The following is a 26,929-nucleotide window of genomic DNA, read 5'->3' as shown; positions in this document are numbered from 1 at the left end:
GTATTTTTAGGAGACTCCAGTAGGAATTTTCTCTAATTGAGCCAGCTTTCCTTTTCCTAATGGGTCTTTCTTTTGATCTCTCGCAGGCGCGGATTGAACCCACCGCACCGAGTGAAGTCAATCTCTATGACCACGTTTACTCAGCAAGAAATAGAATTCCTCCAGAAACACGGCAATGACGTAAGTGTCACCGCATCACCCGCACATCAACGTAAATCACCCGTTCAGACTGATCATGTCGGAGCTGTGCATGCAGTGGATATGCTGTGGTGTAACAGGGCAGACTTCCACCTCTGCAGACCCCTGCTGTGAGCATACACTTCTCTGTATTTTCCCCTTGGGGTATGTTAACATGTGGAGGATGCGCAGTGGATTTTGCACCTTAAATCTGCAGCAATTTAGAGCACAGTGTTAATGGCTCAGAGCTGAAGGATCCTCATTCCTATGCAGGAAAAAAAAAGTTCCCTGCTCAAAGTACAAGATGAATTATATGGTGAAACTGCAGCACGATGCACCGCAGAACATGCAGCTTGTGCCGCAGAATTATTCGGCTGTGTCTGATCTCGCACTAGTAGAGCAAGTGTCCAAGACCTGGGGGGGTCTGCTGCTGCATGGATCTCGCAGATTTGCTAGGGATCCAAGGGGTAGTGTTTCTCCTTGTGGAGAGTGGCATGCCAACGTGAGGAGACTTTTAGGCCTTGCAGTGTTTCTGTGGGAAATGGAATATGCAAATCGCCTCTTCAGGGAGGAAGAGGACTAGAACTCTAGAGCCACCTATTGGAAGTAGCAATGCTAAAAGTCAATGTCGACCCTTTAATGAGCCTTGTCACATGACTTGGGATAAAAGCCAAACCAGAACACTGTGCTTTGGGCAACTACCCTTCATCAGTGCAAAGTGTAAGATCTGGTTTGGCTAGGTAAGAAGCGTCTGACCGGAAGCCAAGGGGTAACGCTTGTACTGTGTGCTAGGAACAGCATATTCTAATCTGTTTCTGCAGTTAATTCATGTATTTTCAGTTTTCAGTGCCATTGCATTGTTTTGCATTTATGTTGGTGAATCTATGGTGTACATGCACCTGCATAGTTATTTAGTACTTTATGAAGTTCTAGCCACTCGTTTCCGTGGGGGTCCAAGGTTCTGATATTGAGGACCTATCCTTAGGCTATGTTCTCAGTATATCAGATTGGGGGTCCGCGTCCCCGCACCCTATGGATCAGCTGTTGTAAGCTAAGGTGGTGGCCAGATGTAGATGCATTGAGCTGAGCAGCACAGCTTTATTCCATATGTAGTGGCCACTGCTAGGTCCTGCAGAACATCTAGCTGCCACCGTGGCTTATAAAAGAATATGACAGATTAGCTCATTAAACGATGTTAAAACATAAAAATAATCTGTTTATCTGAAAGGTTTTCCGTTGTTTTCAGCCACTATAATCCACACTGGCCGTGGTGTGAGCGTTTGTGTGCACACACCGTGATGTTTTGCCCGGTTCTTTCATGTTTTTGCTGAAACTAAAGGACTTGTTTCTGGCTGTGTAAATACACCTTGTGAGCCCAGTCTGGGCCGATCAGCTGATCACTATGCGGGCCTTTGTTTCCTAGCAGGAAGGCCCTGACTATAGAGCAGGAAATTATAAATGGTGACCTTTATGTTTCCCTGCCAACTCAGCTACTGCCTGGAGAACGCAGAGCAAAGTGCTCTGATACACAGCTGCTTCCTACCCCAACTGCAGGCACGTAGGAGATTTCTATATGTGCCCCTCCCCCCTAGAAAGATCGGGCTTGTTGAAAAACTGTTATGGCTATCAGGACCCCTCCATGTACAGTAGATTAGCGATGATCAAGCTTTTCTGGTTTGAGGGTCACAATGTCAGGTTAGACTAATCCGAAGGTGCTCAATCCAAAAAAACACATTCCTGACATATTTACATGGTATGTCGTAAATTTCTAAACCACAAGGCTGTGGTCTATTGCACCACAATCCCAAAGGAGAAGGCCCCACACTAAAAACTCAACACATTCCAGGCCCTCCTGGCCAGAAGGCCACAGTGACCGAGATCAGTAGCATCCCCATCGCTGGAGGTTGGAAAGCCTGTCTTTCTCCCAACATCTCCATGGGCTTAAACCCCCAGAGATGCCTTTCCTCATGAGGGTGGAGGACCAGGGAATGCAGGCGATGATGGATCCTGATGACCACATTTCCCCTACAGTTCAGGAGGGAACACATAAAAGAGCCACATACCAAAAAGTGACAAGCACACATTTGTAGATTGTGAGCCTTCGCGGGCAGGGTCCTCACTCCTCCTATACCAGTTATGACTTGTATTGTTTAAGATTATTGTACTTGTTTTTATTATGTATACCCCTCCTTACATGTAAAGCGCCATGGAATAAATGGCACTATAACAATAAATAATAATAATAATTCAGAAATGAATAAGATGGTGATTTCTGTGAGGAGCAGACCTGACCTTCAATAAGGAATTTAGAAGGCCTGTACCTAGCCAGGAGGTCGGATTAGGGCGGTGTGCTTAGGGTACCGTCACACTATACGATTTACCTACGATCACGACCAGCAATATGACCTGGCCGTGATCGTAGGTAAATCGTAGTGTGGTCGCTGGGGAGCTGTCACACAGACAGCTCTCCAGCGACCAAGATGCCGAGGTCCCTGGGTAACCAGGGTAAACATCGGGTAACTAAGCGCAGGACCGCGCTTAGTTACCCGATGTTTACCCTGGTTACAAGCGTTAAACTAAAAAAAAACAAACAGCACATACTTACATTCTGGTGTCCGTCAGGTCCCTTGCCGTCTGCTTCCCGCACTCAGTGACTGCCGGCCGTAAAGTGAAAGTGAAAGCACAGCCGCTGTGCTCTGCTTTCACTTTACGGCCGGCAGTCACAGTGCTGGAAGCAGACGGCAAGGGACCTGACGGACACCAGAATGTAAGTATGTGCTGTTTGTTTTTTTTTAGTTTAACGCTTGTAACCAGGGTAAACATCGGGTAACTAAGCGCGGTCCTGCGCTTAGTTACCCGATGTTTACCCTGGTTACAAGCGAACGCATCGCTGGATCGCATCGCTAGATCGGTGTCACACACACCGATCCAGCGATGAAAGAAAGTTCTAAACGATCTGCTACGACGTACGATTCTCAGCAGGATCCCTGATCGCTGCTGCGTGTCAGACACAGCGATATCGTAACGATATCGCTGGAACGTCACGAATCGTACCGTCGTAGCGATCGAAATGTTATAGTGTGACGGTACCCTTAGAGTTAATACAGATAAAGACTGGAAGTGCTGTGCAAACATTCCACCCCTCATGGGAGCCCACACCTAGCCAGTTGGGACACCTCAGGGTCACCAGTCCTGGGGCACACTTGACCTTCAGGCTCTCAAGCTGCTGGGCTCATGGCTTCAGTCTCGGGGGTCACAGTCACCTGCAGGATGATTATGCACGCCATCCTTTAACTTCTGCCCAGTGTGAATTGGTGACTCCCCCATCATCATTGGCTTTAGCTGCTGAAGAAGAACAGATACTACTCTTGTTCCAAGAATTCTACGACTCAGATCTTTTTGGACTATAGAAGTTTAGTTTTCTTCTGTTTATACCCCAGAAATGAAGACACCGTAAATGTGACTCTATTATAGTTGTGCTACAACCATGCATGGTCACCTCTCCATCTCACCATCCTATCACTATATGGAGGTGCCATAGATGTACACACCATTATTATATACTTGTCCTTGCTCCCGTGCCATCTGCCGCGCCTCCACCTGGCATGGGCATACATGAGAGCAACTTTTAATTACAGAAACTGGAGCATTCAATAAGTAAATTCTAGTCAGGGGGTCGGTTGAGTCTGGGTTATTTGCCAAAAACCTAGAGAGATTTTTATTTTATTATTTTTTCCCCTCTGTGTAATTCCTTCTCGGTCGGAATGTCAACCACCTCGACTTGTACTGACTGTACTTCTTTATACAGTGAGCTTTTCACCTTGGAATCCCCGTGTTTTTATAAATGAAAGTAATGAGTACGGTTATCTAAGATTATTCTGAATCTTCCATTGTTTTATCCTAGGTGTGCAAACAGATTTGGTTAGGATTGTTTGATGATAGGTCGTCTGCTATCCCAGATTTTAGAGATCCTCAAAAAGTTAAAGAATTCCTACAAGAAAAATATGAGAAGAAACGATGGTAAGTGCTGCCTAACTTTTCCTACACATATAAGATGAATTGGGTCTGAGCAATTGGAAGGTTTTCTCACTGTAGAAAATAAAAGCTTAAAGTTAAGATGTTACTTTCTAATGAACAGCGTGAGTCTGACTGCCAGGTTCCTCACTGATCCTCAGAATGATTGGCTGCAGCGTTACTTTAGCACTGTGGGCACTTCATGGATTTGCCCTGCATAGTTCCATTTTCTCATTAGAGACCTGCATTTACTTGATTTCTGCTGCTTCCTGCATCACATCTGCAAGCCTTGTGTAGACACACAGGGGTGAGCAGGTACTTTAGTTTGCAAGCCGAAAGCACATGGACCAGGGCTAATCCCACCGAACACACGCTCTCCTTCTACCGTGTGCTTAATACTACTCAGACAACACAGGGTGAGGGTAAAACAGTGTGGCAATACTTTACTGAACCATAAAACAGGTAAATAACACAAAGAACAGTCCCAGCAAAATACCCAAGGTGGTGCAAAATTAGTCTCAGCCTTCCGCAAACTCGCCGGGATAAGAACAGCTGTGACTTCAGAGCTTCCAGGGCCAACAATCCCCACCAGTACCACGCACAGAGAGGAGTTGACAAAAAGCTTAGGAAACTGACAGTCCATTGAGGTACAAGGCCAGGTGACCGGAGGGTCACAACCTGGCTTCTGTGAACATCCATGGAGCCAGATGACCAATGGGTCCTAATCCTGGCTTTCTGAAACATATCCATGGGGCTCAGGTGACTGTTGGGTCCAAATCCTGACTACCCCAGATGTATCCATGCGTTCAGTGATGGTCTATGGAACAGATCTGGATTCTTTAAGCTGGGGCCATGGTCTCCCTAAGCTGGCATCCTGTAGAATGTCAATTCTCTGTCCCTCGTGATGGAGCCATGATCTGGCAGCTATCAAGTAGTGTTCCTGTCTGGTTTTGTGAAAAGTCTCTGGATCTCTTGGATGTTTGGATGTATCTTGTTACAGAGGCATATCCCCTTTTATAGTTCACAACTGTTCGTCAAGCCATTAACAGGTCAAGCGGAAGGAGTGATGAGGTTAATCCGCAGTGTTTGATTATTTATACCTTATCCTTTAATGTTTGCAAGTCAACAAACTGCATGGCCTGGTATAATGGGTAATTAACATATCAGCAAACATCATTCTTCAGTGACCCTGCATCCCTGTTTTGCAAAGAGAACAGTACAATAAACTGTAGGTGCTGATATAAAAGGTAAATAACAACCATTCATTAATTTAAAAATATCAGTTTGACCTACAAGAATCAACATTTCAGACTCTTGACCCACCAAAGAAAGAAACACACAAACTCGTAAGTCACCATATAGATAACAGTCTATGCCTCCTGGCTTCCTAAAATAAACTTCTGGTTAATTAAAATAAAATGCTGTTGTCACACCTTGCTTTTCCTTTCTATTGTCCCCTAACAGTGTGTTAATTTTTCATTTAGGTATGTTCCTCCAGAACAAGCCAGGGTTGTGGCCTCTGTCCATGCCTCTATATCTGGGTCCTCCGCAAGTAGCACCAGTAGTACACCAGAAGTAAAACCATTAAAAACGCTATTGGGGGACACTGCACCATCCCTACAGCTGAACAAAGGGACCCCAAGTCAGGTGAGCAAGTAACTACAAAATTATAATTCAATGAATGTCAAGGATTTTGTATTGGATGCAACAACATTTACCCTGCAGCATAGGCACCATGGGACGCTCCCACCACACGGAGGCAGACAGTTTGTGTGCCGGGATACCATGCAAATAGTGCTGCAAAGGGTTCAATTGAAACGAGACGCAGCTTTTCATAGAAAAACAAACTTTGGCTTCTTCTGGGCACAGTAGTACGTTACATCTGAGGACGCATTGCTCAGTGTTTTCCTGTGTTCAGTTTCCGATCAGCACACACCAGTCCCAGTGGCCCACCTATGTCTACCATGCCTGTAGGTGGATCTGGCCCTGATTGTAGAATTAAAAAAACAAGACTAGGATTGCGCTACTTTTCTTTCTTTAATTTACTGCAGATAAATAGTCATATACCGCCATTGACTTCTGCTGTAAACTCTCCCCTTCCTCCTAACAGTTGTTGGCAGATGTAATGAACATGTAATACTTCCTAGAGTTCTGCCTTACTTTGGTAGAAGCTATTAAATGGCGAGAGCTCCACTAACCTACTTTTCTAAAAGCATTACGCTACCTTTGAGACCTGCCCACATCCCATTACACTACGTGCACAACTCAAATATTCCGTCTCTGTCGTTCAGAAGCGCTAGCGGAAAAATGAGATTTCTGGATGACGCATCCTTGTTCGGATACTACTTTGAGGGCGCTAGTAATTGTCAACAGGAAAGAAATATATCTTGGTACCGTGTTAGCCAGTGGATAGAAAAATATTTAGAATTGAGAGTCCTCAGTGGTTGATACCTTTTAATGGCTAACTGAAAAGATGGTAACAAATTGCAAGCTTTCGAGACTACACAGGTCTCTTCATCAGGCAAAGACTAAAACAAATTCTGAAGAATCACATATTTATGCACAACATAGTATAGGGGAAAAAAAAAAAGGGAAAAAAAACCATGGATAAGCCAGGTGACATGAAGCAGAATTACCATGGGTGATAAACAGTTACGTCCATAAATATTGGGCCAATTCTTAGATAAGGATTGTTTTATTGTCCTGTGATTAAGGTCTCTGTTGTAATGACCCTTCATGGTCTGAGGGGCAAGTTCCTTAGTTGATGTAAAAAGACATAAATCCATGTGACACATTCATTCCTGCATCAAGACTGTCAAAGGTCGTCATCAGTTTATATTCCCAGACTCTCCTGTCTTTCTGCGATTTGAAGTTTCCTTTCAATACAAGTAATTTCATGTCCATAATGTTATGATTTGGGAGACAGAAATGTATGGCCACCGGTGGACGTAACTGTTTATCACCCATGGTAATTCTGCTTCATGTCACCTGGCTTATCCATGGTTTTTTTTCCCTTTTTTTTTTCCCTATACTATGTTGTGCATAAATATGTGATTCTTCAGAATTTGTTTTAGTCTTTGCCTGATGAAGAGACCTGTGTAGTCTCGAAAGCTTGCAATTTGTTACCATCTTTTCAGTTAGCCATTAAAAGGGATCAACCACTGAGGACTCTCAATTCTAAGTAATTGTCAAATCATTTGTTTGCTATGAATGACCTCTAAGAAGATGAAGCACATGAAGGCGTGCAGGTTAATGGTGCACATCTGACATGCCTTTGGCTGCTGCGGATCATTACAGGATCATTAGAAAGCGTTAGGAGCTGGATTCTATATTGAATATTCCCCTGGTGGTCCATGAAATGACGACACTAACTACTTTAATGTCCGTCTGTACGCTTTGGTCACACTCAAGGAACGCTATGAGTGAGTTGTAATAGCAAAAAACATTAAAAAGGAGTTAGAGGATTTCTGGGCTTGGATATTGATGACCTATTCTCAGGATAAGTCATCAATATCAGATTGGACGCCCGAAATCCTCACCGATCAGACAGCAGCCGCACGTGTACAGAGCCGGAACACTGCAGCTCCGACCCCATACACTTCAGTAGAAGCTGAGCAAAAATGACCTCTGGAAACCTCCTTACTTGTGTAGCTTATATCGAATAGTATGATAAGTTAGAATTAACAAGAGAATGGTGTTGAGTAAAATGGAAGACACTACTTTGAGGTGGTCAGGAACAATCTCATCCAACTGATTTGACTCCAAATTAGCCATGATTGTCCAGTTAGAATTGGCTTTATTTCTTCATGATGAAACATCTAGGTCTTACGAAAACATCTAATCCTAATGGAGCCCTCCCATATTGGAGAAGAAATGGATGAGGTTTGTGAGTGTAAGATAAGCCACTGGCAGGGTTGTATGGCAGCAGCTTTCTTCTCTCTGCTGAGATTCTTGAAGGTTTGGCTGAGTTGAGCGCTCGTGTTTAGCGGAGGCGCACTTTGGCCACACAGGTGTATAATTTCCAAGTAATTGTAGGGTGAAATAGTGAAATTTGGCCTTTTCCGCCTCCTTTTCTGCTGTGTATGTGCTACACAAGACCTAGAAGGTGGAGTTGAGCTGCACCACTAAGATGGGGTGAAGTTTGGGGATGAGTACGTTTTAGGATTGTCAGCCTACATAAAGCAATGGAGCCATTGCGCTGCTCCTCCTGCACGTTGCTGCCTCTCTGAAATGCTGAGACGACATCCGAGCAGTTTCCCAACTGCATTTCCTTTTCCGTGATGCCGCTTCCTCCCTACAATCTTGCGCTGACTTTGCTCGTAGATTTTTGAGGCGGTGAATGAAAACTTCCCCTTGTTTTTCCTGTCCATCATTCGCTCCCATCCGTCAGCGCACAACCATTTGTTCCAGCAATGCCCTCCCTCTTGCCTACTCTTCTTTAGTAATCCCTTAGTAGCCATTTTTTTCCCTCCCTAGAAATGGCTTTTTCCACAAGTTGTGCTAGTTTTTTAGTAATGTGACTTGGCAGTCATCACTGGGATATTCCCATAAGCACAGAAATAATGAACTCCCCAGCTAATTGCTGGATCGTGAGCGCTCTCTCCGCGGATGGCTACTTAGGAGGTGGTGCATTATGTGACATTTCGCATTACATTGTCTGCCTGCTGAGTACATTAGAGCGCGGGTGCGGACAAGAAATATGGTGCCATACAATAGCCGTATACTACTGGGCTCTAAACCTCTCTCTCCAAATGCTACCAGTAGATCCCAATGGTTTTAGGTCACTGGATTGCTATATTGTTGACATGGAAATACACCGCCTGGACATGTCCGGACGCTGATGAGTTGTAGTATCACAAAAATGTCCATTTTGAGTCCTTTTGTTTTTACACCTTTTTTCGGCCTCTATCTGATGTGTGGTGGCCTATAGGAACATTGCAGTATACCTTGGGAAAAAGGCGTTCACTATAGGCTCAGTGTACACTTGGCATTACCCCTGTGGACAGGTTCAAAAAACATAATTTTTAAATTAAAGTTGTGTGCAGTAGCCACACGGGAAACTTGTCAGCCGTTAGGTTAACATGTAACGCCGATCCCGACGCTGAAACTTAGGCTGTTTGCTTCCACTGCATGTAAATAAGCCCCGGCAGGAGAGGACATGATGTACGTAGCTTCCTGGCTCGCTAACAAAGGTCTCTTTTTCAGTCTCCTGTTGTGGCTCGTAATCAGGTGGCCCAGCAGCAGCATCACCACCACCACCATCATGAGCGGAAACCATTTGACCTCCTGGGTGACCTCGGAGCAGACATCTTTGCCACCCCTGCACCACAGCCAGCTGCTACTGCTAATTTCGCCAATTTTGCAAACTTCAACAGTCATACTGGTAAGAAAAAGACTCTACTTTATTCCAGCACTGAATTGTATTTATGCCGAACACTGCTGGTTTCACACATGTCTATATCGAGGTACACGTATGGGCCGCAATATACGGAGTGGCCATGGGGGTCTCGTGGCCCAAACGCAACAACGTCACATATGGGTATAAGGCTGCCGAATTCGGGGCAGGAGACCTACGGTCAGTCTGTAGATCACGGTTCTTCCTTGGACCATGATACACGGATGTGTGAAACTGGACTTGCAGCGTAAGCACAGAGGACAGAAAGCAGAATGTCAGAGCTACAGCAGCTGATTGGCTGCAGCTGTCATGTGACGTCCCGCTTGCTTAAGAGCCCGCCGGGAATGCGGGCAGCAGAAATGGAGCAGTGCTGCCGGTCTGGTAGAGAATGTCTTGTTTTGGATAAAAACTTAATGGTGAAAGTGTGTATTAATATGGAAGCCCCCTGGGATCGGCTGTTAACATTATGGACAATCCCTTTAAGAGGACATATGCGTCAGGAGTTGTGTAGGGATTTCCTCCAATATTACTGAATGTTCTATATGTGACACAGGCCTCGCATAGATTTAGAGCTTTGTTAGTGTTTATTTCCAACTTGTTCCTTGCAATTGTATTGGTCAAGGGGCAGGTTTAATAATGCAGGGGGTTACTGAATAATTTAGGGTTTCTCGAGAAGCAGTATCGGGTTATCCTGGATTCTGGCCAGTTGGTAGGGAAATAATGAGTGCTTTGTGTTTAATGACATCTCGTACCTCTACAATTGGGCACTCGCATCTCATTATACATAACCGTGTTCACATCCATCCTTTCTCTTTTATGTTTAACAGTACCTTTTTTTTGTCTTTAGTACTGTAATAAAAGAAAAAACCTGGTTGAATTTTGTTTTGGGTTTACATTTATTACAAAGAATAACATTTTTGGTGTAGGATTAAATGGTCTTAAAAGGAATGACCTGTTTAAATACATTTTCTCTGTTAACTGTATGTTTTTTTTTTTTTTGTTTTTTTTCCCAAAGATCTTGCAATTTTCACACAGGCCACTCTGACTATTTTAGACTCTGACTTCCTGACCTTTTATAGAAGACTTTTCAGCAGTCTCATTATCCTCAGAGGCAGGATTACAATGGCAGATAATACCTGTACACACAGCTGATAGCAAAGGATCCACCAATCACGCTAGGTAATTTCATCACTCACCGCCTCATCCCTGTCCCCCCGCCTTCATAATAACCTTATCACATTCTCATTAGATCTTTCCATACTACAGATAGATGGTAGGTCTGAGTCAGTGTATTGCTGCCATTGTAAATGTGGATTTCCTGAAAGACCACGTAGTAGTGGTTCAGAGTAGTTTCTGGGCCAGTGTTGAAAACTGCAAGTTTTTTTTATTATACGCTTTAAAAATGACCTTTCTCTAATTTTTGCCTTATAAACTGCACATTTCTGCACATTAATTTACGGTCAGATCTGTGGGCGTCTGCTTTTTCCGACCTATTGACGCCACACTGCCTTTTTTAAGATTGGACAACATTCTAGTGGGATGATTGTACGCTCCCATGGAGCTGAGCAAAATTACACTTCTAAGGGAACATGAAAAATAACACATTAGGTGTCAGAATGGAGAAGAGGAGACAAGTGTTTACTATGTACAAGAATGTATGGTTTATAAGGGTACCGTCACACAGTGGCATTTTGATCGCTACGACGGCACGATCCGTGACGCTCCAGCATCGTAACAATATCGCTCCAGCGTCGTAGCCTGCTGTCACACTTTGCAATGTACGACGCTGGAGCGATAATTTCATGACGTATGTGCGATGTAGAAGCCGTTGGTTACTACGCGCACATCGTATACAATATCGTGCACACCTTTGTTACACCATGCGATGATGCCGCCACAGCGGGACACTAGACGACAAAAGAAAGTTTCAAACGATCTGCTACGACGTACGATTCTCAGCGGGGTCCCTGATCGCAGGAGCGTGTCAGACACAGCGAGATCGCTGGAACGTCACGGATATATCGCTGGAACGTCACAAATCGTGCCGTCGTAGCGATCAAAATGCCACTGTGTGACGGTACCCTAAGGCAAACATTGGTGAAAAGTCCACTATAAACAATGTTATGTTCTGGTGACACATTCCCTTTGATTTTGAAGTTATTTAGTTTCTGGGATTGGTGTTCTGTCATCAGTATATGATCTGTGTGAGGCTGACTTTGTACAATACCAATCACAACACATGGGAGATGGCGGTGCTGTGTCTGGTACTTGGGGTCCACATCATGCTGTGCTCTCCTCCATTGGGATGGGGAAGGTGTTCTGTCTGGAGCAGCGAAAAACAGTATTTGGATTTGCCCCCATCTATACATTCATTTGAGTGAGGCTAAGTTATAAAACTTTGCTAGAAAAAAAAAGTCAGAAAATGTTCAATACTCAACTTTTTTCCTTCCAGCTGTATTTCGCTTTTTAGACAATATTCTCCCCTCTCACTCCTTAATGGAGTCCCCAACCTGATGTGTTCCCTCTCTAAAACTCCACAGGAGCTCCCTTTTGACTTTGTGGTTGTAGTGTTGGTTGTGCCTTCACAGATCACACAATGATGACGTCTCCAAGGATCCGCCATGTTGCAAAACCGCATATAAATGCACATCCGACAGCCCCCTCTTCTCCATGAAAAAACCCAAAGCTATCATCAGTTCCTCAGAAATGCCTGAGATGAGGGCGCAGTGCACAGCAGCTTCAGGCTGGGCCCCTGAGCAGTAAAGCCATGGAAAGGAAAGAGGGAAATCCATCAACCACAGAAAAAATCTAAAGCATCACATTTATTGAAAATATTACAATTGGGAGTACACATTGTTGCTACGCTTTGACGCGTTTTGAGCTATACGAGCTCTTAATCTTGACAGCTGTGAAGCACGTTGACAGTTGTCAAGATAAAGACCTCATATAGCTGGAAACACGTTGATAGTTGTCAAGATTAAGACCTCGTATAGCTCAAAACGCATCGACGCTTATCGCAAATATATACTTCCAATTTAAATAACTTTCTTTATAAGGGTATGTGCACACGATGCAGATTTAGTGCAGAACTGCAGCAGATTTTTCTGCAGCAGAAACGCTGCAGAACTGCACTGTGATCACAGTACAATGTAAATCAATGTGAAAAAAAAAAAAGCTGTGCACATGGTGCAGAAAAATCTGCGCAGAAACGCTGCAGATTTCAAAGAAGTGCCTGTCACTTCTTTTGTGCAGTTCTGCAGCGTTTCTGCACCCCTCCATAATAGAAATCTGCAGGTGCGTTTTTGATGCGTTTTTTATGCGTTTTTTGTGCAGATTTGTGCTCAAAAAACGCATCAAAAACGCACCTGCAGATTCTGCCAGGAGATGCAGATTTAGTGCCGAACTGCAGCAGATTTTTCTGCACCAAATCTGCATCGTGTGCACACAGCCTTATATTTACAAGAAATGTGATTTTTTTTTTTTTTTTTTTTTTTTTCCGCGGTTGCTGGATTTTCTGCCGCCTTTTCCATGCTCTTTCTCCATCTTTACCCCGGTATGAGTAATAATGACCCCCATGTCCTCATTGTGCTTCATCAGACATCCGTGTCTTCACTAATTAATGATCTGTTTATTTTTCATGTTTGTGTTACTTTGTAGTATTATGTTTACTCATCCTCATTAACACCATTATATTATTATTTTGTTTTTCCCTTCTGTTTTCCACATTTTACAGCTCACAATTCTGCCAATGCAGACTTTGCAAACTTTGATGCATTTGGACAGTCTAGTGGCGCAAGTAGTTTTGGAGCGTTCCCCTCATCAAGTCAGACACCCACCCAGCCTATAAATCCAGGTAGTCTCGCCTCTCCGGCAGCCTTGTGCTGCAGCTGGCGGCCAGGTGCTGACCTCTCCATCCCTCTGTGCCTGTTGTGTTTCTCACATCTGCATAGTGTGTGCTGTGTATTACTCGTGTTGTGCTTTCTACGTGCGTACTCCTTCTTATGTATGTCTGTATATTGGTATGCTGTTCCTTTATGCGCATTACATCGCTAGCAGGGCTTTTCTCCTATATAAATAGTTGCTGATACTTTACTTTTCCTTTTTTTTCTTCCATAATTAATGGCTGTTTTGTGTTACTGTTAATATACAGTCCCTATTTGAGGGCTCTACATATTTCTGCCATGTACACTGTGTGCAGAAATATTAGGCAAGTTGTATTCTAGAGGATTATTTTTATTATTGATCAACAACTACAGTCTGTTTTCAATCAACCAAAAGACTCATAAATATCAAAGATTAATATTTTTGGAAGTTGGAGTGGGGTTTTTTAGATTTGGCTATCTTAGGAGGATATCTGTAAATATACAGTATTTGTTTATTAAGTTGCCTAATAATTCTGCCCAGTAAGTTACCTGCACAAACAGATATCCTCCTAAGATAGCCAAATCTAAAAAACAGTGTTCTCCGGTTTCCTCCCACATTCCACATACTGAAAGGGAATTTAGATTATGAGCCCCAATGGGGACAGTGATGATAATGTGTGCAAAATGTAAAGCGCTGCGGAATATGTTAGCGCTATATAAAAATAAAAATTATTATTATGAGTGACCAATATAGCCACCTTTCTTTATGATGACACTCAGCGGCCTTCCATCCATAGATTCTGTCAGTTGTTTGATCTGTTTACGACCCAACATTGCGTGCAGCAGCCACCACAGCCTCCCAGACACTGTTCCGAGAGGTGGACTGTTTTCCCTCCCTGTAGATCTCACATTTTGAGGGACCACAGGTTCTCTATGGGGTTCAGATCAGGTGAACAAGGGGGCCATGTCATTATTTTTTCTTCTTTGAGACCGTTACTGGCCAGCCACGCTGTGGAGTAGTTGGAGGCATCTGATGGAGCATTGTCCTGCATGAAAATCATGTTTTTCTTGAACCCCATAGTTTGTAAGCTTGCGAGCAGGGCCCTCACTCCTCCTGGTATCTGTTTTGAACTGTATTTCTGTTATGCTGTAATGTCTATTGTCTGTACAAGTCCCCTCTATAATTTGTAAAGCGCTGCGGAATATGTTGGCGCTATATAAATAAAAATTATTATATTATTATATTATAACGATACCAACTTCTTCCTGCACCACTGCTTGAAGAAGTTGTCTTCCAGAAACTGGCAGTAGGCCTGGGAGTTTAGCTTCACTCCATCCTCAACCCGAAAAGGTCCCACAAGTTCATCTTTGATGATACCAGCCCATAAAAGTACCCCACCTCCACCTTGCTGGCGTCTGAGTCGGAGTGGAGCTCTCTGCCCTTTACTGATCCAGCCTCTGGCCCATACATCTGGCCCATCAAGAGTCACAATCATTTCATCAGTCCATAAAACCTTTGAAAAGTCAGTCTTAAGATATTTCTTGGCCCGGTCTTGATGTTTTATCTTATGTTTCTTGTTCAAAGGTGGTAGTTTTTCAGCCTTCCTTACCTTGGCCATGTCCCTGAGTATCGCACACCTTGTACTTTTTGTTACTCCAGTAACGTTGCAGCTCTGAAATATGGCACCACTGGTGGCAAATGGCATCTTGGCAGCTTCACGCTTGATTTTCCTCAATTCATGGGCAGTTATTTTGCGCCTTTTTTGCCCAACACGGTTCTTGCGACCCTGTTGGCTATTTGCCATGAAACGCTGATTGTTCGGGGATCACGTTTCAAAAGTTTGGCAATTTCAAGACTGCTGCATCCCTCTGCAAGACATCTCACACTTTTGGACTTTTTAGAGCCCGTCAAATCTCTCTTCTGACCCATTTTGCCAAAGGAAAGGAAGTTGCCTAATAATTCTGCACAGTAATAGTTACCTGCACAAATCGATATCCTCCTAAGATGGCCAAATCTTAAAAAAAAAAAAAAAAAAAAAGCCCGGTCTAACTTCCATAAATATTAAGCTTTGAAATTTGAGTCTTTTGGGTTGATTGAGAACATAGTTGTTGAGCAATAATAAAAATAATCCTCTAAAATACAACTTGCCTAATAATTATGCACACAGTGTAGTACCGTCACTCACAAATGTCATGGTTCATGGAGATGTGAGCCTGGTGGCACAAAGCTAAATTTTAGAGCCAGACCCCCAGTCTTACTCCTCACCCCCTACGATCATGGGCTGCAGCCACTTCTCTGGCTGCTTGGAGGAGAACACAAGGACTCCACTATTTGTTCTCTACTAGACCGTTCATGTATAGAGTGAAGCTGGCCATACTCATTAGATGGCTCTCCAGCGCTCTCTGAGAAAGCTGTCGACAGTCACATCATCCGATGGAGTATCTCAAGGAGGATCATGCGAGATCGGCAGTCCAAAATAAGTCATGCATGATTGACATCGCCCCTGACCATGAGTCAGCCAGCGCCCCCATACACACTAGACTGCTGTGTGTATCGGCAGGCTCAGCCGCCATGAGTCTTCCTTTAGCAGGATGTCTTTTAGACTCATTGTTTATGGGTTTAGACCCTCTGTAACTGACCGATCATCCACGTTCAATCCAATCGGTCGTTTCACAGCCTGTTTATATAAACTGACCAGTTTTGTGCACCGAACAATTGTTAATACCATCATTCTGTGCACATAGAGTATTGTTATCGGCAGCACATTACCTGTTTACTCCGAACAGTGTGCTGCCGAGAACGATGCTCATTCACCGGGTATTGCCGACATGTTTGCAAATACTGATAATGGAGAAAAGAATATTTAGATAAATACCCTCTGTAGGTTATGCACCTGTGTAGAGGTAAGAGACGCCACTGACCTGATAATGATGACGTGACCTAGGAATTGGTATCTCAGTACCTGGCCTTCCCTTGTAATTATAGCTTTCTCCCAATGTTATACAGTTTAATTTATGGTATTATAAATCATAATTCAAAAGAAAAAAATATTAGTTTGGAGAGTTGACTGCATTTAAAGCAGATCTCACAATATAATCGACATACATTATGAAATGGCTCTGTGCTGATGAGAGATACTTACTTTGAAAATCCATGTCATGGTGTCTGTATAATCATTAAGGCAAGGATGTTAGGAGTGTAGCTTGCGCCGGGTGCCTAAAATGCTAAGTAATTACTTTCAGAAGTTTCTATGCCTGATAATATAAACAGCCATAATCAAAGTGAGTATACCAGCCTCATCAGGTCTAAGATTCTTTTCATACTGTATGCAGTGAGTTCTGAGAAATGTGGTTACAGATCTTCCTCTCTGTACTCTGGAAATGTGAGGCCAGTAAGTTATACACTCCACAACCACTTATGAGACTGCGCTGCCGTGAGGACCAGCTAACAAGTCCTTCCTCTGAGTGCATTTTGTGGTCGGTCCGAGGTGACTAGTAAACTGTTGCCCTCCTTGGCTGTCCAAGCATGACGACTGAGTTAAGGATTTTAATAAGACTGTGTAAGTAGAAACATTCGCTTGGCTGCTTTCCTGCACTTGAAACGGCTTACTGAAGATTAGCAGGGGAAAGTCATAGGAACTGTGCCAGAGAGCAGGCAGAGCAAGGAAAAAGACCCTGACCTAAATCGTCACCAGTCATAGGGATAAAGCTCCCCCAGTTCTCATCTAACACCAGGCCCATAATATGGCGCATGTTGTCAGGCCCCATTATAAGTGAAGAACAGTCTAGAATTCCAAACTTTTCCCATTTTTTTACATGGAAAATTCTGAGGTTTTTATTACAGTCCAGAAGAAAGCATTCCATCAGCCTAGGGCACCTTTGGTATTACCAGGGATTGATGCCCGCTGATGTGTACAGGCACATGTGTCTACGTGCACTGGTCGTCTGTAACCGTAGCCTCCTGCCTAACACTGAATTCCTCTTGTGCTGTAAGATCACATCTGTCACTTTGAGGTATGGCCTTCACAAGACCTCTGAAGATGTCCTGTAGTAGCTGCACCAAGAATTGGCAGCGGATCCCAAGTCCTGTAAGTTGTGAGATAGGGTCTCTAAGGGTATGTCCACACTTTCAGTATTAGGCAGTGTTTTGGACGCATCACATGTCTGCTCCGTCCAAAATGTTGTCTGCTTTTGAACACGGGTGAATCCTCATGTGATCATTGAACCGTGCGGAATCACAGTACCCTATACGTTGTATGGGTGAAATTTATCTTGCGGACACTCGCGTCTCCGCAAGATAAATAGACATGCTGTGTCTGGAAAGACGCGCCACATGTCCGTCTCCACAGGTAAAATAAACCATCAATGTACATGAAATTTTAACAAAAATTCTCTCAGTTCCATAATGGAACAGAGAAGACTAATACATAATTATATACCGTGCGTATATAGTGATGGATGGGAGGATGGGGAATGGGAAAAAGGGAAATAAAAATAAAAATGAAGGAAAGAGAAAAGATCATACCTTATAGTCAAAGGTAGCAAGAGTGTAGCTCAAAATGTAAGTAAGGTCCTAGTGTAAGTTTACAGGGAAGGTCCTAATGTAGATCCTAAACAGGAAAAGGGGAGCATATCATGACTGAGTAATTTATAATGTGCTTAGACTATATTAATAAGAAAGTAACTGACCCGTATACAAGTCACAATGAGGGTCATGTGTAGGGAAAATCCAATGGTGGCTCTTGACTATGGTAAATAGAACTGAAACTAAATAAAAATAGAGCATAATAGGCAAAGCAGGGGTGCACATGTAGTAACAACAGACAGGAAAGATCTACATACCCTATGAGAGTAAAATGTATTGTATGGGTCTAACAGGTGAGTCAAAGGAGACCTCTAACCTAAATTAAAGGATAAAATGGATATGTAATAAAGGGAGACCCCATAAGATATGATGTCAGTCTCTGTTGTGATGTCTTACCCAGGATCGGCCGTAGCTAAATATGGACCAAACAAGTGTGTTGTATGGATCTAACAGGTGGACCAAAGAACACCTCTTGCCTAAATAGAGAATAAAATGTACCCATATAAGTGGAAAAGCAATAAACCGAAAATCTCATAAAAATTCCAGCTCTATTATAATGTCTTACCCAGAATCGGTAGTAACTATATGCGGACCATAGAAATGGAGCAGGAATATGTTCCTGTTCTAAAAAGAGAAATGCGGCCATGAATCTAGAGATGTAACAAATAGATAATGAGCCCCACCTATGGGGCGCCGACCCTAAAGGCATCTTACCCAGGACGGATGGTGGTGATGAACGCGGTGTCCACCGCTAGTTCTGTGGTGTAGCATCATGGTGAAGAGCGCTCTTTTGTGGGCTGGGGGCGGGACCTCAATGTCGGCCGCGCACTGGAAGTGCGTCACCGGAAGTGACGCACCGTCAGTACGAGTTGGATACCTGTCTTACAGGACAGAGTGGCAATGCGTGCCACATGAATATGCGGTCCACAGGAGTAAGGGAAGAGGGGTGATGCCTCTATGACAAGTAGGGGGCGGGACGCATAGCCGGCCGCATACCGGAAGTGCGTCATCGAGGAAATCCCACTCCCCTAATGGGTATATGTATGCGTGGCACTAGGGGCATAGAGCAGTATGGTGGTGCGTTCCACCGGTGTGAATAATCTACCAAGGGTGGAAAAACTAGTGATAATAACATACAGCTGGACCCATAGTACCTGAGGGGAAATGTAAGATAATCCACTAAGGATGGGAAAGGAAGAAAAGGAAACGAATAAAGGGAGAAACCAAAAGTAAAAATAAAAATAATGAAGATGAGGAAAAAATAAGGAAAAATAATAAGAGGCAATGGGACCGGGGTGGGGGTCCAGGGGAAGGAGGATCAGGATGTGAGAAATTCCGTGCCGTCATATTCAATATTGTTGACTCTGTAAGATAAAGCAACGTGTCAGTATAAAATACAAATAGAGTGGATAAGAGCCTTAATTACAACAGATGTGGGAGAAATAATACATGAATTTTAACAGTAGTCATTATTATTCCAAACAATCATAGAAATGAAAGGAGATCGTACTCCCTGTTTAGACCCCTAGGTGTCATGGTCTCCAACTCATGTATCCAGAACGCCTCCCTTTTCTTGAGGGTCTGGATACGATTGCCCCCCCGTCTGGGTGCAGGGACATGCTCGATGACCTGAAATTTGAGTTGGGGTATGGAGTGTCCCGCATCAATAAAATGGTGAGGTAATGGGAGCAGCGTATTTTTACATCTTATAGTAGACTTGTGCTTACTGATGCGGTCTCTTATTGATTGTGATGTCTCGCCAATATATAGAAGGCCACAGGGGCACTTAATGGAGTATACCACAAAAGAGGTGTCACAGGTACTGTAATCCTTGATTTTGTATTGTTTACCCGAGTGGGGATGGTAGAAATGATCTCCTTTTAATACATTCCCACACTGATTACAGTGTAGGCACGGATACGTGCCTGTCCTGGGTTGTGAGAGAAATCTCTGTACAGATGTACGTGGGCCTGACCCAACGTCCGCTTTGACGAGCGTGTCACGAATGTTACGAGGGCGTTTGTAACAAGGCAAAAAATGATTCTGAAACTCGGGTATATCTGGGTGTGCCTCCCTCAGAAGTCTCCAGTGTTTCCTGATATTATGATGAAGAATGTGGACGTAAGGATGATACGTGTGCACAAAAGGTATTCGTCCCATGGAAGATTGTTTAGGGGATATTCGCGGTTGTAAGGCATCATGTAGTACATTTGGAGGATAACCCCGTTCTCTAAATTTATGGTACATCTCATCTACCCTTACTTGTTTCTTAATGGGATCAGTGACTATTCTGTCCACCCTTTGGAATTGGGAACGTGGAATGGCATTTTTAGTAGAAACTGGGTGCAGACTGGTGTAATAGAGCAAGCTGTTACGATCTGTGGGCTTCCTGTATAGATCTGTGCTAAGGGTGCCACTTGCATCCTTGATCACCAGGGTGTCCAGAAAACTGACCTGTTGTGTGTCCTTAGTTATCGTGAACGAGAGGCCCGACCATGATCGATTAAGGGTCTCAAAGAACTCATTCAGAGAGTCCAAGGAGCCTGTCCATATACAAAAAATGTCGTCTATGAATCTTTTCCACGTGACACAATGTGTTCTAAAAAGACCATTTTGATATACCACTTCTTCCTCGAATGTGGCCATATATGTATTTGCATACGGGGGCGCCATATTGGACCCCATGGCGGTCCCTTGTGCCTGTAAATAATAATTATCTTCAAACAGAAAATAATTACGGGTGAGGACAATTTTCAATAATTCAAGGCACAATTCAATTGTGTTGGGATCTAGTTCCGATCTAACCAATAAGCGTCTGACGCAATCAATGCCTTTATCATGGGGGATGGACGTATAAAGATCCTTTACGTCGAAGGAAACCAGATAGGAGTCATCAGGTACAGTGCCTATTGTATGTAGTGTCCTAAGAAAAGCCCCTGTGTCAAGTAAATAGGACTGAGATTTTTGTGTCAAAGGTGTGAGGACTTCTTCCAAAAATATGGAAATGGGGGATAGGATGGAGTCTGTAGCTGCAATAATGGGTCGGCCTGGTGGGTTGATTAGGCTCTTGTGTACTTTAGGCAGTAGATAGAGTACAGGCGTGACTGGATTAGCCTTAATGAGAAAATCCCTTGTTTTACTATCGATAACACCCAAATCGAGATATGTCTTTAGTATGGATGATATGTCATCACGTATGTCGTTAGTCGGGTCCTTACTCAATTTTATGTAGACTGTATTATCACCCAGTTGGCGGTAAGCCTCTTTGATATAGTCTGTCCTGTCCATAACGACTATGGCTCCGCCTTTATCGGCGGGTTTGATGATTATGTTTTTATCTTCGCGTAATATCTGTGATGCCTGAAGGTCAAGGTTAGTCAGATTGGGTAAAAAATGCAATTTGCCACTGTCAGAGTCTCGACGCAGTTGTGTAAATGCCTTATCAACAAATTCGATAAATGTTTCTACTGCGTGTGAGCCTGAGGGTGGTCGATAGGTGCTTTTGTTACGAAGACCAAGTTGGTCTATAGATATAAGGGTTCGATGTATGGAAGGGTCAGAGACCCGTGTGTTTTCAACCTTAGAGAAATGCGTCACTAATCTAATGCGGCGGTAGAAACGTTGTAATTCCATATCAAGTCCGAATGTATTCAATTTGGAATAAGGGCAGAATGAAAGTCCCTTTTGTAGAAGGCTGTGTTCCGCAACACTGAGTGTTCTTGAAGAAATGTTAATGACTAAAGAGTTAGTACCTGAGAGCGGGTGACTGTAAAAATCTGGATTTCTTCCTCCGCTGGCTCCGATGGGGCCTTTTCTTCTTGGGTATCTTCTGCCTTGATCTAAAAAATGACGATTTATGTTGATGCGGTTGCCTCTTCTATCTGTATCAGAGCCTGATGAAGATGCTTCGTTTGACGAATAGTGGTCAGACCTAGATGGGTCAGAGCGAGGAAATGAGTTATTGCGCCAATAATACACACGGTTATCGTAATCCTCTAAGTCTCTTTGGAATTTAACCCTTTTCCGATTCTCAGTGTCCCTCTTGTGTTGATCAATAACGGTCTGTATCTTTGTTTTGAGGGTACCAAGTTCCTCTGCTGTGCACGATGATGTTAGTTGCGATTCAATGTTTTTAATCGTGTCACTTGATTTAGTAATTGCACCTTGTAGGTGTTCAACAGTTAGAGTCATTAAATCAAACGAGCACTTATTGAGTATTTGCTCAAACTTTAAACAGAAAGCAGAGGAGTCACTGAAGAGAGTTGGTCTTAGAGGTACTCTGAGGCCCCTTGGTATGCGTTTGACCCGGAGATACTCCGATAGCGTGGCGCAGTGTAACTCCAAGTTGACCAAATGTCGTGACTCACGTTCCAGATCTCTCCCCCTGGTCTCCCTGGGTGGGGCCTTGAGGAACTCACTAGAAAAATTGGACTTAGAAAGAATAGTATTAGTCTCCTCCTGATTATAGGAGAAAATCAGTGAAGACATGGTAGACAGCGTGCACACGGAAGGGTGAGTACGTATATTATGGAGCAACGTGGCACAGCTGTGAGGTGCACAAAGAAGGTTCCCAAACCAGTGACCATTAAAAATAAACTTTGGCACTCAACTTTAGTATGTCGTAAATTTTATTAGCAGCCACTCGTACAGACGTTTCGGTCAGTATTATTGACCTTCTTCAGTGTACTGCATTGACATCAAAAGAACAGAACAGCAAAATAAACCATCAATGTACATGAAATTTTAACAAAAATTCTCTCAGTTCCATAATGGAACAGAGAAGACTAATACATTGTTGGTAAAATATTTGAAGGGTTTCTGAGGGATGTTATTCTGGATTATCTCAATGAGAATAACTGTTTAACTCCATATCAGCATGGGTTTATGAGAAATCGCTCCTGTCAAACCAATCTAATCAGTTTTTATGAAGAGGTAAGCTATAGGCTGGACCACGGTGAGTCATTGGACGTGGTATATCTCGATTTTTCCAAAGCGTTTGATACCGTGCCGCACAAGAGGTTGGTACACAAAATGAGAATGCTTGGTCTGGGGGAAAATGTGTGTAAATGGGTTAGTAACTGGCTTAGTGATAGAAAGCAGAGGGTGGTTATAAATGGTATAGTCTCTAACTGGGTCGCTGTGACCAGTGGGGTACCGCAGGGGTCAGTATTGGGACCTGTTCTCTTCAACATATTCATTAATGATCTGGTAGAAGGTTTACACAGTAAAATATCGATATTTGCAGATGATACAAAACTATGTAAAGGAGTTAATACAAGAGAAGATAGTATTCTGCTACAGATGGATCTGGATAAGTTGGAAACTTGGGCTGAAAGGTGGCAGATGAGGTTTAACAATGATAAATGTAAGGTTATACACATGGGAAGAGGGAATCAATATCACCATTACACACTGAATGGGAAACCACTGGGTAAATCTGACAGGGAGAAGGACTTGGGGATCCTAGTTAATGATAAACTTACCTGGAGCAGCCAGTGCCAGGCAGCAGCTGCCAAGGCAAACAGGATCATGGGGTGCATTAAAAGAGGTCTGGATACACATGATGAGAGCATTATACTGCCTCTGTACAAATCCCTAGTTAGACCGCACATGGAGTACTGTGTCCAGTTTTGGGCACCGGTGCTCAGGAAGGATATAATGGAACTAGAGAGAGTACAAAGGAGGGCAACAAAATTAATAAAGGGGATGGGAGAACTACAATACCCAGATAGATTAGCGAAATTAGGATTATTTAGTCTAGAAAAAAGACGACTGAGGGGCGATCTAATAACCATGTATAAGTATATAAGGGGACAATACAAATATCTCGCTGAGGATCTGTTTATACCAAGGAAGGTGACGGGCACAAGGGGGCATTCTTTGCGTCTGGAGGAGAGAAGGTTTTTCCACCAACATAGAAGAGGATTCTTTACTGTTAGGGCAGTGAGAATCTGGAATTGCTTGCCTGAGGAGGTGGTGATGGCGAACTCAGTCGAGGGGTTCAAGAGAGGCCTGGATGTCTTCCTGGAGCAGAACAATATTGTATCATACAATTATTAGGTTCTGTAGAAGGACGTAGATCTGGGGATTTATTATGATGGAATATAGGCTGAACTGGATGGACAAATGTCTTTTTTCGGCCTTACTAACTATGTTACTATGTTACATAATTATATACCGTGCGTATATAGTGATGGATGGGAGGATGGGGAATGGGAAAAAGGGAAATAAAAATGAAGGAAAGAGAAAAGATCATACCTTATAGTCAAAGGTAGCAAGAGTGTAGCTCAAAATGTAAGTAAGGTCCTAGTGTAAGTTTACAGGGAAGGTCCTAATGTAGATCCTAAACAGGAAAAGGGGAGCATATCATGACTGAGTAATTTATAATGTGCTTAGACTATATTAATAAGAAAGTAACTGACCCGTATACAAGTCACAATGAGGGTCATGTGTAGGGAAAATCCAATGGTGGCTCTTGACTATGGTAAATAGAACTGAAACTAAATAAAAATAGAGCATAATAGGCAAAGCAGGGGTGCACATGTAGTAACAACAGACAGGAAAGATCTACATACCCTATGAGAGTAAAATGTATTGTATGGGTCTAACAGGTGAGTCAAAGGAGACCTCTAACCTAAATTAAAGGATAAAATGGATATGTAATAAAGGCCCGAGGGTACATTTTATTCTCTATTTAGGCAAGAGGTGTTCTTTGGTCCACCTGTTAGATCCATACAACACACTTGTTTGGTCCATATTTAGCTACGGCCGATCCTGGGTAAGACATCACAACAGAGACTGACATCATATCTTATGGGGTCTCCCTTTATTACATATCCATTTTATCCTTTAATTTAGGTTAGAGGTCTCCTTTGACTCACCTGTTAGACCCATACAATACATTTTACTCTCATAGGGTATGTAGATCTTTCCTGTCTGTTGTTACTACATGTGCACCCCTGCTTTGCCTATTATGCTCTATTTTTATTTAGTTTCAGTTCTATTTACCATAGTCAAGAGCCACCATTGGATTTTCCCTACACATGACCCTCATTGTGACTTGTATACGGGTCAGTTACTTTCTTATTAATATAGTCTAAGCACATTATAAATTACTCAGTCATGATATGCTCCCCTTTTCCTGTTTAGGATCTACATTAGGACCTTCCCTGTAAACTTACACTAGGACCTTACTTACATTTTGAGCTACACTCTTGCTACCTTTGACTATAAGGTATGATCTTTTCTCTTTCCTTCATTTTTATTTTTATTTCCCTTTTTCCCATTCCCCATCCTCCCATCCATCACTATATACGCACGGTATATAATTATGTATTAGTCTTCTCTGTTCCATTATGGAACTGAGAGAATTTTTGTTAAAATTTCATGTACATTGATGGTTTATTTTGCTGTTCTGTTCTTTTGATGTCAATGCAGTACACTGAAGAAGGTCAATAATACTGACCGAAACGTCTGTACGAGTGGCTGCTAATAAAATTTACGACATACTAAAGTTGAGTGCCAAAGCTTATTTTTAATAGTCACTGGTTTGGGAACCTTCTTTGTGCACCTCACAGCTGTGCCACGTTGCTCCATAATATACGTCTCCACAGGTAAGCCGTGGGCGCCGCTGCACGCTCAGTGGGTATGGAATTTCTTGAAATACCATCCACTCTGCTGTAACATCTGGCCGCTGTGGGTTGGATGCGGCGACTGTACGCAGCGTCCAATCCGCAGCATTTATTGACCGTGGGAACATACCCTAAGGATTAGACTTCGTTTTCTAGACAAGTCAACACCACAAACTCTTCTCAAATTTTTACTGAATGGTGTCCATCTGAAAGTGGCCCCCTTCCATTTAGGGAACTTGTCTGCCATAAAGGGTTGTATTTGGTCCTTAAAGGGACTCTGTCACCTGAATTTGGCGGGACTGGTTTTGGGTCATATGGGCGGAGTTTTCGGGTGTTTGATTCACCCTTTCCTTACCCGCTGGCTGCATGCTGGCTGCAATATTGGATTGAAGTTCATTCTCTGTCCTCCATAGTACACGCCTGCGCAAAGCAATCTTGCCTTGTGCAGGCGTGTACTATGGAGGACAGAGAATGAACTTCAATCCAATATTGCAGCCAGCATGCAGCCAGCGGGTAAGGAAAGGGTGAATCAAACACCCGAAAACTCCGCCCATATGACCCAAAACCAGTCCCGCCAAATTCAGGTGACAGGTTCCCTTTAATAAATTTTAGAAACGTGATGGAGGTTTATGTAACATCCATATAAATGTCAAGATTAAGATTTCCCAGCATCACGCTACTTCTCCCAGCTCGCCTCCTCCCATAGAGGGCATGCTATCCATGATCCTGTCTGTGTCACTGATTGTCCTTGCTTTGACCACTTTTGGTAGGTGCTAACCATTATGGTTGTCTTCTATGATCAGTCTGGTCAGTAGCTCCTTACAACTGCCCGTATTTCCTGCTTTCATCACTAGCTGAATGTTCACTTGCAGCCGAATATATCGCACCACCTGTTAGATGCCATCGTCACCAATGTTATTTACGTCACCGGTGCGTGGTTTTCATGTTATGGCTCTTCAGCGCCATCAGTCATTAGTGAGGGTCTTCAGGAAACGCTGGGCTCCTGAGTACAGGCGACCATGGCTGAGTCCTCTGTAATATTTCTATTTGTGTAGTATAAATACAGCTCTGTCTTTTTTTTTTTTTGTTCTTTTGGTGGTGTGCCTACTAGTCTGGCCTGTCAGGATCTGCGATGTTTTCCTGGAGGACTAGTAAGGCCGTGTTCACACGTAGCATTAAATGCTTTATTATTTTGTACCAAAGATCTGTGTTTTACTGTTCAGGCGAAGTCTGTCGTTTCATGAACAGTCTCACTGTGTTTAAA

At 43.2% G+C, this 26,929-nt stretch overlaps 1 protein-coding gene across 5 annotated transcripts in view; it reads left to right on the top strand.

Annotated features, from left to right (window-relative positions):
• Window positions 1-26,929, top strand: part of LOC138675683 (arf-GAP domain and FG repeat-containing protein 1-like) — a 78,726-nt gene that overhangs the window by 28,695 nt on the left and 23,102 nt on the right. For 4 of the 5 annotated variants that reach the window (XM_069764111.1, XM_069764113.1, XM_069764110.1 and 1 more), the window contains exons 2-6: window positions 87-180; window positions 4,082-4,197; window positions 5,676-5,838; window positions 9,397-9,574; window positions 13,320-13,439. In XM_069764111.1, coding sequence (XP_069620212.1) covers window positions 87-180; window positions 4,082-4,197; window positions 5,676-5,838; window positions 9,397-9,574; window positions 13,320-13,439 — 671 coding nt within the window. The remainder of the gene's footprint in view (window positions 1-86; window positions 181-4,081; window positions 4,198-5,675; window positions 5,839-9,396; window positions 9,575-13,319; window positions 13,440-26,929) is intronic. The other variant, XM_069764114.1, reaches the window with a different exon arrangement.

Source organism: Ranitomeya imitator, chromosome 4 (genome assembly GCF_032444005.1).
Source record: "Ranitomeya imitator isolate aRanImi1 chromosome 4, aRanImi1.pri, whole genome shotgun sequence".
Classification (NCBI taxonomy): domain Eukaryota; kingdom Metazoa; phylum Chordata; class Amphibia; order Anura; family Dendrobatidae; genus Ranitomeya; species Ranitomeya imitator.
The sequence above is the reverse complement of the archived record's forward strand: the minus strand, read 5'-3'. Positions and strand labels throughout refer to the sequence as shown.